At 41.5% G+C, this 22,105-nt stretch overlaps 1 protein-coding gene across 6 annotated transcripts in view; it reads left to right on the top strand.

Annotated features, from left to right (window-relative positions):
• The window catches only part of ANKS6 (ankyrin repeat and sterile alpha motif domain containing 6), a 48,429-nt gene extending 38,768 nt beyond the window's left edge, over nucleotides 1–9,661 (top strand). For all 6 annotated transcript variants that reach the window (XR_005601453.1, XR_005601451.1, XR_005601452.1 and 3 more), the window contains one exon: nucleotides 1,781–9,661. Coding sequence is in view for 3 of the 6 variants with exons in the window: in XM_039549161.1 (XP_039405095.1) it covers nucleotides 1,781–1,830 (50 nt within the window). In the remaining 3 variants the exon portion in view is untranslated. The remainder of the gene's footprint in view (nucleotides 1–1,780) is intronic.
• The last annotated feature ends 12,444 nt before the right edge of the window (nucleotides 9,662–22,105 follow it).

Here is a 22,105-nt window from a genome sequence, read left to right as displayed (position 1 = left end):
TTAGGGAACACCCTACAGTTTCTTCTGGAGGTTTTTTTTTTTTTTTTGGCAGTTCAAAATCATTTGCTGACTTCTTGTAGCTTCTGGTTGAGCACCTCCTGCTGAGATCATTACTCCTGAGCTCCCTGTTATACTACAGGAACTCCTGGAAGAGTTGAGTGTTTGTTGGGTTTTGGCAGATGAGCTATTCCAATTATAGTAAAGCTCACAGTTGGGAGAAGGTTTCTGTTGTACATCAGTTGCTGTATCATCCCTGGGGCTAGAAGTGAGCTGATTCTGCATTGCAGAAAACAACAGGCTTTGACAAACATTTGCTTTCTGTCAGAAGTACTGAGACTGCTTCCTCCCCACCCCATGCCAGGGAGCACTAGGTTAGGCTGTGGGAATTCCATGTTCCAGTCCTTGCCTGACCTGAATAAGGCAGAGCATTGTAAATAATTCAGAGGTTATTGGACCTGTAAGCCATTAGGTTTGGAGGCACCAGGAATGAACTCTGAATAGGCAAACAGTACACATGAGGAGTGTTGCCTTCATCTCTCTTTTTAATGGAAATTAATTGGTCACCTTTAGAAAATTCTGATGAAATTATTCATTCCAAGAGTGAACGTTTTGGTGGGTTTTGACACTTTGGTAGTTTGGCTACCATTACAGCATGGAAAATTGACAATGCACCCTGTCGTTGATCAGAGAAACTACTAGGAAGATACTGCTTCTTTATAGCCCAGCAAATGTGTCCAGCAAACACAGAATTACTGTGCTGCTTCGACATTTAGAGCAGATGACAAGCCCATGGAGGCATAAGGCAAAATGACTGCTCTGAGGAACAAAATGCTCCTCCTTTGTCTGGCCTCCAACTTCAGTGAAACAACAAGTGGCGGCATAAAGTCCAGCTTTCTGAGAGAATGGGATTTAACAAATTATATTACCCCAGGAAAAGTTTCTCTTTGTGGTTTGAGGTGAGCTGTTTGCTTACATGATTCTGGTAAAAAAGAAAATTGGACTTTCTGAATGCCCAGTTGCCAGGACTAATTGTTTAATTCATTTTGGGGGCCTGTGTCAAGCTTCATGCACCCAATCTCCACCATCTAAACAACACTGATAGGTGGGAAGAAAAGAGAAAATCCAAACACCTAGTAAGGGCAATGAAGAAAGGCAGGACATAGATATCAAAAGAATAAACTGCATATTCTCCAGACAAAAGTTTAAATGAAGAGTATGCCTATGATGGAAAAAGAAAGTTATACCATTCAGTCTATAGTTAGTGGAAATTCTGGTCTTCTGGTTTCTCGTTACATATTATAGTGTCTTGTATATATTGATAGATACATATATATCTGCAGATACAGAGTTGTTTGTATATTTACTTTTCACTTTTGGATTCAGAGACAAAAATATCAAGTAGAAATTATCCAAAGGAGGGAGTTAGAGATTGAAGAGCGAGGCATAAAAATAGGAGCAAAATCAATATAGACTTGCATATAAAAATCGTACAGGATTCAGGTAATCACTTGCTGGAAAAGTGCACATTGAGAAGAGAGGGATACTCGACACTTTGTGGCAATAGGTGACCTTTTCACACATGAGTTTGACTTCTTATTCCTTCTCCATACAGGAGACAGCTTAAGATGAGTAAAATTAATTACAGGATCAAATTGTTAGATTCTGGTATAACATTGGGAAATGTGGGTCTGTTTCCAGTAGTTGTGGAATTACTCTCTTGTTTACAGCTGTGAGTCTTGCTGGTTGCAGTTTTTCAGACTTTTTTTTTTCCCTTTTACAGCACCTGGCTGCTCTTCAAAACCACAAGAAGCCGTTTCTTCTAAAAGGTAGCTACTGGAACAAAATATTTTTTTTTATGGTGAAGTTTGGCATCTGACTAAGTAAATCCAAGTGTACAAATGAAAATTAGAAAGGTTAGTCCTGACTACACTGACATAGGATTTTCTGCAGTAACATGCTTAAAATACAAAACCCACAAAAAGTAAAAGAAAATAATAAAGAGATTACTTCTGTAGTTCAACCTAAGTGTTGAATTGTTCAAGGCATCAGTGGTCTGGATTTAAGGAAAACAAAGAAGAGCAGGAAGAATGGATAAACATGCAAGAAGATGGATGTTTCATTCCACTCTTGCCTGTAGATGAAGAACCATGGGAGACCTACATGAGCACAGTCAAGAGCAACAAAAGCACAGAAGAAGGCAAGAAGCCCACCACAAATTGTGACACCTCCTATGTGGGGAAATACATAAACTGAATATGCCTCTGTTGATTGGATACAGATAAAGGAGTCCAGATTGAAAATGTAATGGTTTCATGGGAAGAAATATAAAGAAGTAATGCTGCATTCTTCGTTAACCAAAATATACTTTATCTATTCAATATTATGAGGTTAAAACAGCAGTAAAAGTAAAAATGAAATACCTATTTGTAAAAACAGCACTTTATTTGAGGAAATGCATTATCTGTCACCAATATTTAAACAGAATGTTAAAATATTTTATATAGCTGACTTTTTTTGAGAATAAAACCTTTTACCTGGTATTGGCTGGGTTTTTTTGGACAGTAACGCTAGCATATATTTAAAAATACATTTTTATAACTTGATTTTGTAGGAATTTTGAAATGAAAGTTACAGTAATTACAAGTAGAAATAATTTTCTGCTTAGTAAATACCATTTTTTTGTTAAGTAGTTAAAATGCAAATCATCAGGAATTAAAATACAAGTCTTCAGAAGCCTCTGACACTATATTTATCTTTCTGAAGACTCAAGTACTGCAGGTAAAGGCAAGAAGATCTTGGAGCTCCAATTACCTGAATGTTCTCAGTACATAACTAAAGATTTTACATTTCAGCATGCTCCTCGCTGTACTGATTTTGGAGTTTTGCAGAATTAGGGATAGAACTTGGGTGCAGTGATAAAAATAATAGCACCAGTGGAAGTGGTGGGGTCCTGCTGTCCTGCAGCTGTCTGGATATGTCAGCTGGGTGTGCAAGCTGTTTCTGTGATGGCTTCATTGGTTTGGCCATCTGAGGTACCACTCCAGGATGCAGGCAGCAAACAGCGGAGTGGCCAAGCTGCAGTAGGTTATGCAGCTGTGCTGTGTCAGAGCTGACTTCAAACACTGGCAGCTTAAATCCCCAGGAGGAAGAGGAGAAGAGGTTGCAGAGGGGTATTGCAGAAAAAAAGGTGGTTATGAGCTGATAAGGGCAATCAGAGCCTGTTAGCACCCTGAGGTCATTGCTGGTCATGCTAATAACATTGCAAGTGTAATTGGTAAAGCCATGTGCAAAATATTTTTGTTCCATTTTTTAAGTACACATATGTCACCAAATTTATAAGACTGTAAACATTTAGAGTGTCATTTTGTTTCTGATGTGTCTTAGGCTGAAGAAAAGCACTCCTTATGCAGAATTCTGCTTCAGAATTAATTTCAGCTTTTGCATAAAAATACATTGTTTCTGCTTTCACAGTTTTCAAGAGCTGCTACTAAAGATAATATGGCAGGAGAGTTCTACTGAAGTGTTGGGTGCAAACTATATAACATTAAGCTAATGGCATTGTCCTTTCCTGAAGAAACATGTGGACAGTTTTGGTTAAAGGACCTCAAGGCAGAGAAACAATTGGAGGTTCTTATTAACAGTAGAAAACATTAACATTGTTGCTTTTGACCCTTATTGTTTGAAAGGAGAAGTACTCACCTGCAATAAATTGAGGTGTGGTGTTTAGGGGTTTTTTTCAGGCCCTTTTCAGTAAGACATTGACCAGTTCAGTACAGAAAACTTTTTGCAGGGTTGAGAGAGGTATTTTCTCTACTATATAAGAGGGTTCAAATTCATGTATGCTACTGCCCAGAAGACTGTAGTAACCTCAGGACTATAAGGCAAGGTAGGGGCATGCTTCATTCTTCTGGATGAATCTGTCTCACTGTGAAAAAATAATTCAAGATGCATGGACTGTGGCCCCATAAGACATTGGTCTAGGATAGGGAAGAGTTAGGCTTTAGTTTCTCTAGCTGATGGATTTATTGACCAATTCCTAAGCTGCGTAGTGACTGAGGATAAATAGTGCAGTAAATCTGGGAATCTTAGCCCAAGGACATCAAAGAACAAGCAGAAAAGAGATTTAAATGGAATGCAACACTGCCAAAGGAGACCTGCTGGCATATACATATAGGCTCTTTGTGTTGACACAAGAAAGGGTTCCTCAGACTGTCCTATCAACAAGTCCCACTATGTGAAGAGTTGGCTTTATTAACACAGGAAGAAAAAAATGTGGTTTTAGATTTGGGAACCCTTCATATCCTCTGCTGCACTTAGTTTGAAAGGTCTGTTTCTTTGGCCTGATTCAGCTGCCATCGTAAGTGGAGAAACGAAACAGGTTCTTTACCATGGCTTCTTTTTCTGCCTTTGAGAGGAGGTAAGTTTGAGTCAGAGTCCTGTATTGTGTGTCTGTGTGTCAGGGCTGGCACGGGCTGCTCTTTAAACTCTGCTGTAGGCAGTGGAGGTCCAGTCAGTACCATCACCAGGGCCTCAAAACCCAGTATCTCACTAGACCAGAAGTTTGATTCAATTGTCCAGACCTCTACTAGCATTTGCCAGGCCCTAAGGCATCCAAAGCACCCAGAAGGGGTGCCTGACATGCCACTGCATTATGATCAGGTTGTTCGTTGCAGTCACTTGGACAAAGAGACCAGAGATGGAGACTGTCATTTCATTGACTTGTCCTGATCTGTCACAGGCTTTCAAAGGTGAAAACTTTTTTTTGTTCCCATTTGCTGTTCATTTTCTGTCCTCCTTTTCAGTTCAAATGAAAATCTTTGTTGGCAGACTTTGCTTACCTCATAATGAAAAGTGGTATCTTCTGGGTTTTACCAAAGAAGGAAATGCTACAAAAACCAGTTCTTGTTATGATTCAGTCTAGCGTTATAGACTTGACTAATCTGTAGTTATTAACCCAAAGACTTTGCTGAGGAGCACTGTTATTTTACAAGAAGCTTTTATAAGTTTCTTTGAATTTAATTTTCTTTTTCTGCACTTTGAGCATTAATGAAGATCAGATTTTAAGTAAAGATACTTTGTTAGCTGGAAATTATTCATGCAGTCATCTATAGTATTTCTCATGCTCCAGCAATTGCCTCAGAAGCCAGGTACCTTCTCAAGGGAGCAGCTTTGGTTTTGAGAGTGAAGGGGAACATAAGAGTTCATGCAAAGAGATTCCTTTAATACCGAGATCAGCTTAATTTACAATTGCTTGGCTTGTCTGACTCTGACACTAATAGCCTTGAACTTGCCACTTTATTTTATTTCAAAGCCCTCTTGGCAGTACAAGGGTACATTTAGTGGGAACAGGCTTTGTCCATTAAAACTGAAACTTCTTGTGCTATATTTAAAGCTCATTTGGAACACTTAATTTCCAGTCTCTCAGAAGTTTGTATTATTGAAATAAACTGTTAATGCAGTGTCCTCCTTAAAGTGTCACAGCAAGGAATTTTTTCAAAGCAATTTTTGCCACTTGTCATTCACAGCATTCCAGTGTGCATTAAAACTTAATGGAGTTAACACACAGTCATAAAAACAACAGCAAACAGATTTTTGAAGTATGATTGCCATATTCCCAGCATTGAATCTATAGCATTTTAATTGGTCTCTTACTTTTCTGAGTTTTTAAGCATGTACAGCACTCTCAAAATAGGTCTGTCTGGTCTTAAGAGGAGTGTGATTATCAGGGCTGTTAGCAGAGGGATAGTGCTGTACTGGAGCAGGGTTCTTGAAGGTGATAAGCAGGTTAAGGTGAGTGTTGGAAAACAGGCCCATTCAAGGCATTTCCTGATAAATAACCTAAAAATATTATGCGCTCGTGTATACACTTGATATGTGGGCTGTGAGTTCTTGTCTTTAATAAGCCTAAGTGATTTGTTACCCCACAGAATCGGTGGCCTCCAATTAGCCGGTGGAGAGATTTCCTGTTGATTTGTGGAACAAAACCATTGCGCAGCCAGTAGCCAACAAAGTGCAATAGATTTGATCACAAGGGGCCTGATTTCGACTGTTCTACACAGATTTGTCCATATATGTTTTTTCCAAGTCACTCTCTGCCACCATTATTTCCTAAGAATGGGAAGAATGAGTAAAAGGAAAACAAATTGAGTAAAAGCTAGAGATAGAAGCACAGCTACTAGATTGGGATTTCTGGTTTTCTTTCCAGGATCTGCCTCTCTTTTAGGTTGTTTTTTGAATAGTCAGAAATAATATTGAATGCCCTGGGATTCACTTAGTTCAGCAGCTCAGGACTCCAAAGCACTTACTGTTTATCACAGACTTAGTTCAAAATCTGTTGCTGATATACCTTTACTTAGAGCAAACAGAAAGTATCATTCTCTGTGCTGGTAATTAAGTGGTGTATGCAGACATCCACTTTTCCAGCTGCTTGGGCCATGGAATACAAGATATATATAGATATATAGATACAGATGCTCCTAAAACATGGTAGTGTTTATCTCCTATCATGTAGTTTAATTGCTTATTTGGTGTATGTGTCAATCACACACACAAACTGTAGTCCTTAGCAATGCCAGAGATGCATTTTACAGAATCACAGAATGGCTGAGGCTGGAAGGAGCCTTTGGAGTACATCTTGTCCATTGCCCCCCTGCTGAAGCAGGCCACCTAGACGTGGTTGTCTGGGACCTTGTCTGTTGGTCTCCCCTCATCCAGTGAGATGCTCTTCATAGAAAGCTTTCAGGTTGGTTAGACATGATTTCCTCTGTTGTAAATCTGTGCTGACTACTCCCAAACACCATCTTAAAATAACTGGAAATTATTTTCAGGGTTATTTTCTCTATAACATTCCCCAAAGTCAAGGTGAGACTAATAAGGTCCAGTTCCCTGAATCTTACTTGCCATTCTTGAAGATAGGGATGACATGCTTTCTCACATTTGGCAGAAACCTTGCCCAGTCACCACAGCCTTTTAATGATAATTGAAGCAGGTTTGCAATGACACCAGACAGCTCCTTCAGTATTCCCATCATGTCCCATGGACTTGTCTGTATCATACAACATCTCTTTGAATGCCATGGAAGGATATTTTGTCATCTACATATGTCCCTGAGACAATAACATGGGTGTTATGCATACTACGCCTCTGCTAGTCCCTTGGTGGTTTATAGACATCCTCCTACAGTGAATTTCGTGGTGCTTTGTCATCTCTATTCCAAGAATCCCATCATTTTCATTGCACAGCAACAGCATTCATGGTTACCATTCTCTGAGCATGCTGTGTTGCTTCTTAGCCTACACAGTGATACATAAACTTTGGGGTTTTCCTTTCTGTTCCTTGCACAAAGAGAGTGGACAGGTTGCAGCTAAAATTTGCCAACATTTTTTTGTGTAATCAGCATTCAAGCAAATCTAGCGTTGTCATGAAGTGGGCAAAGGTCTTTTAAAATGCTGAGACTGTGGTAGGCTTTGAATATTCTGAGGAAAAGGACCTAGTACATACTGAAGACTGCAACACCCTGTATTTCCTAGCCCAACATAACTTCACTTTTGGCACTCATCATGCTGACAAGTGTAATAAAACAAATACATTCAAATCAGTGCACAGTTAGGAAATAAGCTATTAGATTCAGAAACAGATAGCAAATCCTGCAATAATAGAATGCCTCTCCTTAGTGTAGCCACAGGTGGTTTCCTGTGTTTCACCCAGATTACAGACTGTGAAGTCATGCTGAGTAGTCCTGTGATTCAGCCAGGCAGCCAGCAGACGTGGGTCCAGCTCCCAGGGAAGCCAATCGCTCCAGGTACTGTTTTCTGCACAGCAATAATTACTTGCAACCAAGCTCTTCCTTATTTCCTCTGTGTGAAGAGAGATACACCTTCTGAAGTATCCTGAAATGTAATGAAATGATCAAAGATACTGACTTCTAACATTAGTAGTGTCAATTTGTTGCTCAGTTTAGAAGAGAGTGGTGTTCTCAGATTAGGCAGTGCCCCATGACAGCTCCTAAATGTGCTGGGGTTTGTGATAGCACTGGTTAAACATAATAATGGTTTTCTACGTGTGGAAAAATGCTTGCTGAGAAGTTGTAATAAAAAAAGAAATGTCCCTTTTTACCTTTCAGTAAATAAGTATTGAACTAAAGAGCCAAATACTGGCCTGATTTATACTCGTGCAATTACCACATCCAAGCCACTGAGGATTTAAGTGCAGGGAACTGCAGAAGAATCTGAGCTAAAATAATCTAGAAATGGAGTATCCCACCCACCATGCCTGGTTGCATAATTTCTTTGCAAACACAGTGTGCGTGCAAGGAGGCCATAGGTATGTTCTTAGACAAGGAGCTGCAGAATGTGTTTGTTGTGTTGCTTTAGATATCTTTTTAATATGTTGGTGGCTCACGTCCCTGTTGGCATTATGCCATTGCTTAACACCTTCGAAGGCCCTGCCACTTGCTAATCTGATGAATAGTTATTCGATAAATATTACAAATGTTATTAATGGACTAATTTTATAGTGCCTTTCTGTTGCATCAAAGCAACACAAAGAGCAGTTCATTTATAGAGATGAGGGGACAAAGAGGACAAAAGAAAACTACCAAAAAAACACCACCAGAAAACTCTGACTTGGTTGGATATATCAACAAAACTAAGCAAATGATTTAGCCTGTTTGTTATCTGGAAATTAGCAATAGCCTTCTCATATGTTAGCTATTATGTACATGTGAATATTTTAAATTAATTTGGGAGAACTGTGCATAAGCACAGCATGAGAAACTCCTTATTTCTCTCCTGGAGACAACATGCAACATTAGAAGTGTTGCACAGCCATTTCACAAGCAGAACATGCCAAACAACTAGCAAATACAGAAGGCAGAGCTGATGATAGGATAGGAATCCATACTATACTGTTTTCACCTTCTGTGTCTGGCTCTGTTACACTGGGTTCCTTTTAGTTACACACATACAGAAAACCTAGATTCTTTGTTTTGTACTTGTAAGAAGACATCTTACAAAGACACAGCAGTGATTTCCTAGGTGAAACAAGGATGATTCAGGAAGGGAATAAGAGGAGAAAGACACTGCCCTATGCTTTCTGCATTTTAAAATTAAAAATTGCACAGAAAGTTTTAAAACGAGACTGAGAGCTGTATAGCTATATTTATGTTAAAATGTAGTATTTTAAAAATCAAAATAAAATCACACACACCTAGAAATTTCCCATAAAAACATAAAATAAGTGTTCGCTTTCCATTTCCAACAACAATATTTTTGCCAGCTTTGCTGTCTCAGTTCATGTACCTGCTTTTTTCAGTCTATCATCCTAGGTTTTTTAACAGTCCCCAATGAGCTTATGTTCCCTGTAAGTGCTTATTATCAGAGCCAAGTGCATGTTGCAATCCAGATAATTCACTTCACCATTGTGTTGCTTTTGTGTTATACATGTTAGACAGGTATATTTATAATGCAATGAAACCTTAAGCTGAGGTCACTGGATGGAAGAAGTATTTATTTGTCTCAAAAGTTTGAATGTTCTTGGCATTAGTTATCATGTGATGCATTTGGGGATGAGTATGTGACCAGAAGGAAGTACATCCTGAGTTCTACTCCCGCTTGACAACAGACACATTGTGTAATGTTGAATAAATCACTTTTCTGCTAGAGTTTCCCTGCTGGTAATGTTTCATCCTTAGCTGGTTATGCAGGCAACAACACTGTCAACAGAAAGCTCCAAGAACAATTAACATTGGCATCAGTGGCAAACTGCTCTTCGACAGTCTTGATATTCTCTAGGTGTTGAAATGAGAAGTAAAAACACTACAAAAACATTCACAAATGTGTTGGTGTCCAGATAGGAACACCACCATCCCCAGGCTTTGGATCATGCTCCTTCCCAGGATTCACGGGGAAAGTTGCAAGAGTCAGCATGAGTTTGCCAGCTGCTTGACTAGTCTGATATGACAGTCTTGATGCCTTGGATCTTGACCTTTGTGTTTTTCAAATCCTGTACTGCTTAGAGTGTAACTCTGAAGTTTCTTGTGGCCTTCTTGTGGTTTCTGCTCTCTCAGGCCGAGTAGACATAACAAAAGCCTCTCTGGGCCTGCTCTCCAAGGACACTCAGACCATCCTAGGCCCAAAAAGTATAATCCAAAGAGCTTCTAAGGGGGGCAAGCGGAGGGGAAATTACATCATTGAACTGAAGCTTTAATTGGAGAATTAACCTTGATACACAAATGAACCAAACCTATAAAGGTGTGAAGAACTCATGATCTGTCATCCATCTTAGGGTCCATTTTGGCAATAGCCTCTCTCTCCCAGGGTGTACCTTTGAAGGTCTTTCAGATAAATACCTATTTTATTCTTTTACTCCTGTCCAGTCTCTGTGTCTAGGAAACCTGATAAGGCATCAGTCTGATGTGCCTTCTATGACAAATGTCTGAATTTGTGGATGCAAGGGCAGCACCTTGACTTTTGAAAAGCTTTTAACACCCTGTCTCACAGTATTCTTATATCCAAGGTGAGATATCACAGTTTGGATGAGTGGATAACTAGACAGATAAAAAATTGTTTGGATGATCAAGCTTAGATAACAGTAGTAATAGTACCTCAGTGGGTTATCCAGCAGAAACTACAAAATTCAGCAGGGACGAATGTCAAGTCCCTTACCTGGGAAGGAAGAACCTTGAGGAGAAATACAGGCAGAGTGGTGGGGAGCAGCTCTGTGGAAAAGGATTTGGGGGCCTTGGTGGACCTAAGATAGGAGCACAGACTGTCGGCAAAGGAGGCCAGCAGCAACCTGTGCTGTACCAGCCACAGAATGAGAGGAGACAGTCACCTCTGGTCACCATTTGTTAGGCCCCACTGCATCCGGTCTGGGGATCCACAGTGCCGGAAAGCCATGGATAAACTAGAATGAGTCCAGCAAGGGACATTAAAATAATTGAACACCGGAGCTCTTTCCCTGTTAGGAGAGGCTGAAGGAATGGGGCTTGTTCAGCATGGGCAAAAGAGGCCTACATGGGACCCTCTGATAGCTATGCAACTAGTGAAGACAGCAGCCTTCTGATTCCTGTAAGGAGGTTCTCAAGAAGATGGAGTCAGGCTCTTCTCAGCGCTGCAGGGTAGGAGGACAGGAGTTAATTGTCACAGTCCTGAAACAAGAGTCCCTATCAGTGATGCTTTTCCCCACAAAGACAGCCAGGCAGTGCAGCAGGTTATCCGTAGGGCTGTGCATCTCCCAATCTTTCAGGATTTCAAGACCTGAGGGTTCAGATGAAGCCCTGGACAGACAGCTCGTACCTCCCAGCTGACCCTGCCTTGCTTTAGCTGGGAGCCAGACCAGAGCACTGGACCACCTGAGGTCAGCTGCTGGACTCTGCATCCTGTAGCATCCTACCGGGACCGAAGAGGTGCACAGAGCATGCCAGGATGCGAACTGCTACACGAGGACCGGCTGATACAGGTGGACCGGGCACCAGGAATCGAGTTTAACACTCCCCCTTCACTTTCAAAAAGTTGGAACTTCCGCTGATCTCTCGATACCCTTATCGCGGACTCCTCAGCCTCCGCGGCAGCGCCTTGAATTATTCATGGCTATCGACAATCCCAGAAATCACTGTCCCCTCAGCCGAGGCGCGCTGCAGCCCGCTGATAATAATGATCACAGATGCGCTGAGGTCGCCGCTGCCGCCGCGCCAGGGCCCGGCCGGGCCGCGCGGGCGGGGCGCCATGGCCGCGGCCTCCCGCCAGGGGGCGCTGCCGGCTCGGCGTTGGCCGCCGGCAGCAGGAGCCTTGGGAATGAGGGATAGCGGGCCCGGGCTGGGCGGGAGCTGCCCTGGGATGGCTGGAGGGTGGCCGGCCGTCGGCGTGGCCCTTTCCTCAGCGAGCTGCTGTGGAGCTAATGGCTCTCCCTCTCGCTTTGCCTCGCCTCGCCCCCGCGTTTCCCGGCAGGGGCGAAGGCCCCGTCCCCAGCGGCGCGGGCGCTTTGAACGCTCTGGGGCTCCGAAAGTGAGCGGGGGGAGTGGTGCGGCCTCCGGCCCTAAGCTGTGCCCCAAGGACCGGGAAGAGGCTGGGACCATGTCACTGTGGCTGCCCTGGCAGCGACAGCGTGCCTTGGGTGGTGAGAGAGGCTCCTAAAGCATCTGCAAGGCCTTGTTCTTGCTGTGCCCTGAGCAGAGTTTACGGGGAGAGGGCGGCTGAGGAACCCACCTACACTGGCACAACTAATGCCACCCTCGGAGAGCTTTCTGGCAGTCTCTCACCCACGTAACACAACTGCTCAATGTAGGCTAATATTCTGACAGCTCCACGGGATAGTTGGGTGAACTCCAAACAGACACAGGGATCCAAGCCTTCCCCTGTTTACGTACAGGAAAGGAGAACCCACAAAATAATACTGGTGAGTGAATGCCAAATCAAATTTTAAGTATTATCTAAAATTGCCCTTGTGCATTCTCTGCTCCAGTCACTATGCTTTGTATTTGCTGTAGAAGTAAGGTATGGGAAGATTAAGAAATGGAACTGTGACAGGAAGAGTGTATTCACAGGCACACTTCAAAACACACCAGTGTTGTTCTCTATTGCAGTCGGCATTCCCATTACAGTGGGAAGAAGTATAACTGTTCTGAACCCTCCAGTCTGAGTATCTATTAGTTTAAACCATCTGAATCAAAAATATTTATGGTCGTGAGAAATCTCTGATCTACTTAAATTCTTCCAAATTTAGGTTTGGCGTTGAGTCATCATTATTCCCTGTCAGCCGGTTTTGTGAAGTCACCCAAAATAATGAGATGTCACTTGCCTAGATATATTAATAATTAGAAGGGTTTATTGTAGTAGGCATCATGGGAAAGTGTAACTTTCCCATTAGATGTCCTTAATTAGAAATAATATGTCAGATTTCAGATCAACGTAGGGGAACTACAACTATCCATTAAAGAGAGGAGGACAAATAATGCAAGTGACAGCTCTTGCAGAAGTACAAAGGTTTAAATACTTTATAAATTAGGGGATTGAAGGTGCTCATTTTCATCACTAAAGCTCTGTGACCTGTCTTCATCATAAGAAGGGTGCAGTCTCCAAACTGAATTAAACAACATAAAGAGCAAATGCTCTATATAATTCTGACAATAGAATATTTGGGTAATCAGCGGTTATTCCTTTTCCTGTCTTTCCGCAATGGCTCCTTAAATTGGGCCAAACTGCTCTGGAAAGTGCTCAATTATGCTCATATGAAAATTTTATAGTGACAATGGCATCTCTTGAACCACAGGAGCCACAGCTAATACACTGGTTCAGTTGGTGACAAGATGTGGGCTAGAGAAGTGGTCTGAATGGCTTTAAGATAAAAATTGGAGAGCTGTTAAGTAATTGTAACATGTGGGAGGCATTACTGTAAACCCAAGGAGAATGAGGTGCCTAACTACTTGGGCATCTGCAAGGAGTTCATTTAAGTACCCATCTTTTGTGTCTTCCATTTGGCTCTAGGTAATTCCTCACAGACCCAGGCCAGGGGTTTTACTGGGTGTTACACAGAAGCTAGAAAGTAAGTCTTACAATGCTTACATTTACTTAAGAGTTGTGAGTGGAACCAGTTCATACTCATATTTCTGCTCAGTGCTTGGTTAACATTCAGGCATGTATTTTATTTATGTAGTCTTAAAATCATGCCATGAATGACATCAAAGCAAGGGTAATTTAAGAAAGGGGAACATGTGTCTGCAGTTTGTTTCAGCTTGCAAAGAGATGATGTTCCGAGATGGGGAGAGTTAGAATTTTGCACCATAAGCAAACTACGTAATCTGGGACATTGGCTCTATTAATCCTATGTCAGTTACACCTGAAAGTTACTGCGAGCTGGTTTCTGTGGCCTACAGCTTCTACTACAGCTTCTTCTGCAGCCTCTGTGAAATCAGTAACACTGGACCAGTGCCCACCTGACAGGTGGCCACATTACCAAGTTATGAGCTTGTTTCCTGCTCTTGATAAGTGTTTTATTAGGGATGGTTTGCGGAGGAAAGGTGAATTTATTTCTTACGGGGAAAGGGAATCCTTTAACGAGGAGGCTGAGCCACACAAACAGGGCCTTGTTAAATAAGCCTTTCAGTTTTACCACTTTGTGCAGCATTTTGCTTGAAAAATATGTTTCTCTTCTTTTATGAGCTTTTATTTAAGAATAATTATGATCATTAGGTTTGGATTTAGAAAAGGATGTATGTTGTTTACCTGGAGGTGATAAGTGCTCAAAACTTATGTAGTTTTGTGGGATTGAAAATGTGCATGTTTAAAACAGGGCTCAGGTAGAATGTTAAAGACATGACTTAAATTCTCTTTTGAAGTACTGTGTGGAAGTCTTTTCTATTTTAAATTCAACCTTTATCACATATTCAATCCTAAGAGTGCTAAGGAACACAGCATGTGCTCCAAAGGGATACATAAAAAGCACCTTACTTCCATGAGTTATTAGCATCCAGCATTTGTGTTTTTAATGAGCTGAAATGAGAAATCTTGTAAACTAATTTGAACAAGCTACAGTGTCTCACTCAGAGCAAGGTGCCTCTAACATCAATCAACTCTTGAAAGTTTGTTTGTGAGATAGTTCTCTAAGAATCTTTCATCCTAAAAATGACACTTCAGAACTTGGCAGTAGATCTTGACAAGATTCACATGTGAATGCCCAAGAGGTAAGTGATGCATTGTTTTACTGAGGAAGGTGGTATAAATATTCCACTTCTGAAGGCAGGACTAAACAAAGCTCACCTGCTCATTAAAAGGTACTGAAACCTGACTATTTTTCATACTGTTTTGTAAATGAGAGTTCCTAAAACACATCTTTATTTTCAAACCTTCTCTGAAAAACCTTTGGGGATATGCAAGGTTTGGTATGACAAAGAAAATATTTTATTCAGCTTTAAGAGCTGGAATGTCTGCCTCAGGAGAGTGTTATATAGGATGCCTACACATCACACCATCAGTAGAGTTGGCTATTCTTGTAGTAGTATTTTTAGTTTTAAATTAAAATCTGCCTGAAGCTGCAGGTGAATCCTCAGCACACTTCTCTCTGACTAAGGATGTAAATTTAAATTGAAACTTTCCTTAAAAAGCCTCTTTAAAGGTTAGCTGTCCACTTGGCCTCAGTGAAGCACATTTGACTTGAGGAAGACTAAAGTGCTGCAGGTGCTTGCACTTTAAAATGTTGGACAAGCTATGCCAGAGAAAGAGACAAAGGAAGAGATTGAAGCCAGATCACTGCCCATTTATTTCTTTGGCAAGCAAGGGTCTTCATGTACCTGAATACAGTAATATTAGGGCTTTTGCATCTTAAGAATCTCTGTCACATGAATTCAGGTTGATGAATCAGCATACCTGTTCACTTTTCATGTGTTAAAATACAGGCCTGACTTAATTTTGCCAGTAAAAGCAATGCAGTGAGCAGATTATACAATGCAGAAGTTACCCAAACTAAATGGATGATTGGAAATTCTGTCATTCAGACACCTTAAGGTAAACAAATATGCAGACAGATATTTCAGGAGATACGGAATTTACCTGATGCCCCTTGAAGTCATACCAGGTATTCTGAGTAAACCATGCCTACTTTTGGTGGTATACCCTGTACAACAATCATGAATAATTATATATGTCATTACTGATGGGTAGCAGTGTATGCTCGTAGTCAAAATAAGTGCTCAGACACCAAACATCTTCCTGTTTACTGGGCTTTTGGGACCTTGTGTAATATTAACAGCTGGAGTGTATAGAGCTCTGCCTAGGGAATGGACTGTGAGCCAGCTGAGAGCTTTCGGGTATCAGTTACTGAGTACTGGGTGATGTTATAGTAGGTGTAAACTACAGGTGGCATAAGCAGGAAGAACAAATGGAAAAGGTCTTCTGTAGACAGAGGAAACCTCATGTTGCAGGCTGTGGTCCTCCTGGGGAAATTTCACCCACCTGATATCTTCCAAAGGAACAACACATATGCTCTCTTGGAGGATCCTGGATGGTATTTACTGACCCAAATGATATAGGATGAGTAGGGACAGGTGTTCTGCTGGACCTCATAATTACAAATGAGAAAGGTTGAGGATGTGAAGGTTGAAATCAGCCTTTGCAGCGGCCATGAGATGGTGGAGGTCAGAATGCTGAGAAGAGGAAGCAGGGCAAAAAAGCAAGATCATGACTCTGGACATCAGGAGAGCAGATTTTGGCCTTGCAGGGATCTGGTCAGGCAGACTCCCATGGAATAAGGCCCTGAATGGAAAAGGGGCCCAAGAAAGCTCTTTGATTTTCAAGGATTACTTCCTCCAAGGTCAAGAACAGTCCATTGCAACAAGCAGGAAATCAGGCAAAAATATCAGGACGATTATATGAGTGAACAAGGAGTTCTGGCAAAACTCAAACATAAAAAGGAGAGACACTGTCTCAACAGGCAGAAATGATGTTAGGAAAGCCAAAATCCATCTAGAATTGAATCTAGGGGAGGATGTTAAAGGTAGAAAGAAGACTTCTCTTAGTACATAATTAGCAAAGGAAGACTAGAGAAAATATGTGTCTGCTGCTGAATGGGGCAAGAGCCCTGGTGACACATGACGTGGGAGAGGCTGAACTACTGAACGCCTCTTTACCTCAGTGTTTATCAGAAAGACCTACCTTCAGAAATCTGAGGGCTAAATGACCAAGAGGGAAGGCTGGAGCAAGGAAGTCTTACCCTTGATGGAAGAGGATCAAGGTGGAAAATAATTAATCAGACTAGACATATGTAAGTCCATGGGCTCTGGTGGGATGCACCAATCAGAACTGAGGGAACTGGCATCATCAAGAAGCCACTCTTGATAATCTTGATAGTCACTAGAAGTGTCTGAGGACTGCAGGAAAGCAAGTGTCACTTTGTCTCCAGATAGGGCAAGAAGGAGGACCCCAAGAACTACTGGCCAACTGCAGCCTCACCTCAATCCCTTTGAATGTGATGGAGTAGCTAATCCTGGAAACAATTTCCAGGCATATAAAGGACAAGTCATCACCCCAGGGAGTTATGCTTGACCACTTATAACCTTCTGTCATGAAATGACTGCTGTGGTGGATGAGGTAGTGAATATTGTCTGCCTCAACTTCTGTAAGGCTTTTGATGCTGTCTCCCACAAGATTGTCATGGAGAAGGTGATGGAGTATAGGTTGAACAGAAAGTGAGCTGGGATGAAAACTGGAGAGGACCACAAAGGGGATTTTGTTAGCACATAAAAATATTTGAAAGGAAGTTGCAAAGAAGACAGAACCAAGTGGTTGTGGAGTCTCCATCCTTGTGGATACTCAACAGTCATCTTAACATGGTAGTCGGCAGCTAGTTTTAGTGGGCAGCTAGTTTCAGGTGGCCCTGCTTGAGCAGGGGGTTTGGACCAGATGACCTCCAGAGGTCCCTTCCAGCCTCAGCCAAGCTGTGACTCAGTAAATTGACCATGCTTTTATTTTGGGGGTGAAGACAGACCAAACAAACAAATAAATAAATCTAATCTATATTTCCAACCCAGTGCCTGAATCACAAAGTATAAAATGAAAGTGAGGAAAAGAGCTGCACAAGGTCAAGACACTCCAACAAGTAGGGTTGTACTCTCTGACAACTAACAAGTAGTTTCATTCCTCACTTTGGACTCACTTTGAGTAAGTAAAATGGCTGAACAGTATCCAAAATGATGTATTCATTTCTCTGTTATGGAAAGAGGATATGCAAGATATGTAAGAGAGGCCGAAGAGAAGAGACAATACTTCCTGGGAGGTCTTGGTGTTGCTTCAGGAGTTCCTACCTGTTGTAGAGAGTTGGCAGAGCCACTGCTGATCTTTTTCTGCTATACCAACAGAGCCACCCTTACTGCTTACTGACCCAGGAGCTCCACACGAGGATTCTGGAGCAATCTGGAGATAGGGCAGAAGTCCATCATGTTCAGTCCTTCCATTTAAGTCTAGATACTGCTTGCCAAAGTATTTTACTCTGTGTTTTCACAGTGAGAAAGAGGTCCAGGGACTGTTGCCAGGGGAAGATTTGTGTAGCCATATTGATACAGGAGAACTTGAGCTGCATAAGTTTGCAGTCATCTGCAAAGAAGTCCTCAGACCTTAGGCTAGATGAAGTGGATAGGTGCAGATGGGGATCAGTCTGAATCCTGTGAGAAGTGAGTTTAAACATCTGCCTCAGTTGTGTAGAGCAGGGAGTGTAGAAATGAACTTCCCAAAACATTGTGGAACAAAAGAGGGCACACGAAAAGGGTTTTCTGAGGAGCCTGTCTTCCTTTGCATTGATTTGTGAAGTCAACAGCTCCTTGCTCCTCGATGTGCTGGCCAAAAATGGTCTCTATTTAGAGGTGGGGGAAGTTGATGGAAACAGTTAACATGTGCCCAGGCTCTGTTTATCTGCCTGACTGTAAACATCCGTGGATATTAGCACAGTTTGTGTATATTTTTCCAATTACCATGGAAGTGAGCATTGCTGCAGTGTAAGCATTTTCATCCATTTGTCTTTTGAGTAAACCCAAGAAAAATAACCAATACCAGAACATTGAAAACATTGCAAAATCACTAAGTGTTGCAGCTCTTACAGATGTCCACTTTGACCTATTGTAATGCCATAAGTACAATGCTCAGTATTTTTACAGGCTTCATTTACCCAGTTTCATTATCTTTTTAATCAAATCAGATTTCACATGTGTATTTTTTTTTTTTAGATGTGCAATATGAATGTAATTGGAAGGGTTTGTGTCTTTCTATCCAGTAAATGTGACTTTATACATGGAACAGCCCAAATACAATTACAAGTATGGACAAAGTCACCAAAGCATTTTCTATTCCATGTGACTGACAGAGCTGAATTGGCTATCACTGTGCCTGATGAGTGGAGCTTCTGCTTTGCATCCCACATTTTTTCAAAGCATAATGCAGTTTCTATTTCCCTGTTGTTATGATTGTATGAGACAATCCCTAGCTTTAGAAAAGACAGCAGCAAGTCGGGGCATTAAAATTAAAGGGGAAAAAAATCTACACAAACCACTTAAGCACACTCATTATTATGGCCCTTGCTACCTCAGGCCACTGGAGAACTTATAATTTAGTCAGCATTATGCAGTTTGAAGTGTTTTATGTTCTGCATGGGAGCAGGCTGCAATTCAAATATCAGTGGCCATGAAAAATATGCACATACGTTTAGTATGAAAATCTCCAAGGGCATAACAGAAGAGACGGGCACATGTAGCTGCAGTGTGATGGAGAATTTCTGTGAATTAATCATTTGGACATAGTTTATCACCATTTTATATTTTGCCAGAGATGCTTCCTCGCCATTTGTTGGGAAAACTTATTATACATGCACATCTTAGAAAGATAATAAGGCCAAAGCCTTTGATGCTTAAAGGCAACAGCCTTTGTTAGATTCTGTTATGACACAGACAACTTCTCCACTGACAGAGCCATTCAGATAACAAGAGTAATTGCTTATTTTATCGAGTTTAGGGAATTGTGCTCATTCTCCCTTCTTGCCTACTACATTAGCTATTATGACCCATCTTCTACCATAATTTAGGGGGAGTGGAGTACGTGCATTTTTAAAGCTTTTCTTGAAAGAATAGAATGCTGTATTTACATACTTCCTTCATTATTCCACAAGGCCAATACTTTAATATATTCTTTCCAAAGAAGCAGAGTGGCATGTGTGTGCATCTCTTTCTGTGCCTAGGTGTTTGTGTGCAGTTAAGTGTCTGAATGGGTAGGGGAATGAGAAGGGCTCATTTGGTTGTTTCTTTATACCTTCTTCTGACTGGAAACAATACCATTGTAACTGGTATTAGCAAAACTACAAACAGAGCAATCGTTTCTTGTTGCAGTGGGGTCTCCTGCAACATGCATTAGACAGTGAGGCCCGTGGAAAGAAATAGAGACCAATTCTTGATAGAAGTTTCAGAGAACTTTATTCTCCAGCCACCTGGCTGGGGGACTGCCGAAGAACTGAGCAATCACAGGACAACCAGGGTCCTCCCCGGGCAGGGGAACACAAAATAACCAATGGGGAATGGGATTAGGGTACGTGTGACCAGGGAGCAGGGAGACCCTGTAGGCCATGCCTCTGCCCCAGGGTCCCCTCTCCCAGGGCCCTATGGCAAGGGGGAGGAACCCCAACAGTTTCTGACACTTTCAAAGAACTTTATTGACATCTCCAAACATGTGAGGAATTTTAAAGTAGAACTTTTCCATCTGTAAGTCTTGGTCTGATCAAAAGCCCGATAGTAGCTCCAGATGTAGCAAATGAGGTTACAGAACAGATTCCAGCTCCTTTTAGGTAAAAAAGGAAAAAAAAAAAAAGGCTTAACTTTGATTCAGCCTAATCTTGACAAAGCTATCAAAAGATTGCATTGCAAGGAGAGAATTAAAAAAAAAAAGCTTTCAAAATTTATGTGCTATCCAAAGATTTTACAAGGTTCAAACCCAATATTTAATTGTAAGGTTTAATATCTTAAAATGCTGCTGTGCTTTACAGTTTTATTACTTAGAAAAACCAGTTTTCTCCAGTATAACCATGTCCTGGTTCTGGCCAGGACAGGGTTAATTTTGCACTAGCCAGGAGGGGGCATGTCTAGGACCCAGAAGTTATTCTGTACCTCGTTTTGGGGCACAAGGGGAAGGGACTCTCCTTCTGGAAGGAAAGGCTCTCTTGCTGTCAGGGTGGTGTGGCTGGAATTGCGGGCTCCACAGTGAGCATTTTGGCATGTGAATCACTCTTCTGCACACTTTTTTACTAATATTGTTGCTGTTACGGTTAGTTTTCTTTTCTCATTGTTTCCAGTAAATTGTTCTTAGCACATTATTCTCTGCCTTTTGTGCCTCCAACTCCCCTCTCAAGTGCACCACAGGGGAGGGGCAGCAGCACTGGTTTTGGTGGGAGTACTAAATTGGAGAATACCATTCCTAAACCGCAACGGACCACTACAGAAAAGCCATAAAATGGTCGGAATCTGACTTCTGAAACAACACAAACCAATACTGATGTTAACAGAAGGACAACTTTCTAATGGAAGTTGGGAGTTAAATGGAAACCAAAGTGAGTTATACCTCTTCCGCTGTATATAAATAGAATAATTTTCCAGAAGTGTAACCAAATATGAAGGCCAGTTCTGAGAAAATTCCAGCAGCTGTTTCATGAAGGAGGAATTAATAACTTTTCCCCCCAACAGGATAGGTGCACTTTCACACTCCAGAAGCACTTGTTAAGAAGTTGTGACACATAAGAAAGAACTTTGTATTCCTTAACTATTTTTTTTTCCTGATTCATGTGAATGCCCTGGTAAAGTGTCTGAACTGACTCATCTAGCATCACTGCTATCAGCTGGGTAGACTGGATGCCAGCTTCATTTCCCTGATGCTTGTTCTGCTTTTGTCTCCATGAAAAGGTCTGGTTAATACATCCACCTTTGTGTTTGTCATATTTAAATGTGCAGCCAGATTCTTTGTTTTGCAAGGATATTTTCATCATCTTTTGAAGTCACTCCATGAGGCTGGTAACAAATGATAGCTTGCCAGCTACGGAGTGGGTATTAACAATGAATTTTTCATAGCAGACATTCATGCGATTGTCTTGTGGCTGACTGAGAGGACACAAGTGTGTTCTGCATCTCAGTGGAGCAGCTGGCAAGATAAGGAGAGTGTCTGGATGTGCTCTGCTCTAATTAGCTCCATAAAGAGGCAGTTGGTCTATGCAGAAGGCTATGATGGATTAATGAAAGTACACCTTTTTCAGGACAGTCTCTCTGCATAGCACTGATTCCTATGGATGGGCTAACTCATTTGGGCCAGCTTATTTATGACTAAACCGTCTCTGTTGTGTTTGTTGCCTTGTCATTTTCAACTGGTAGGTCAAGAGTGACATAACATTTCCTCAGATTTGATATCCTTGGCAAAACTAAGGAGATCTACCAATCATGTACTCAAGCAGTTTCGTGAAACTGAAAGAAAGAGGGTAGAAATTTGACATTTCCTTTCACAAATATTCCATCCCTATTTTTCTTTATAGGGAAGTCACTTTTTTTCCTGCAACTCTCTACAGCTCCATGTTCATTTTGGCTGCAGGGCTGTTG

This window comes from Corvus cornix, chromosome 2 (genome assembly GCF_000738735.6).
Source record: "Corvus cornix cornix isolate S_Up_H32 chromosome 2, ASM73873v5, whole genome shotgun sequence".
Lineage (NCBI taxonomy): Eukaryota > Metazoa > Chordata > Aves > Passeriformes > Corvidae > Corvus > Corvus cornix.
The sequence above is the reverse complement of the archived record's forward strand: the minus strand, read 5'-3'. Positions and strand labels throughout refer to the sequence as shown.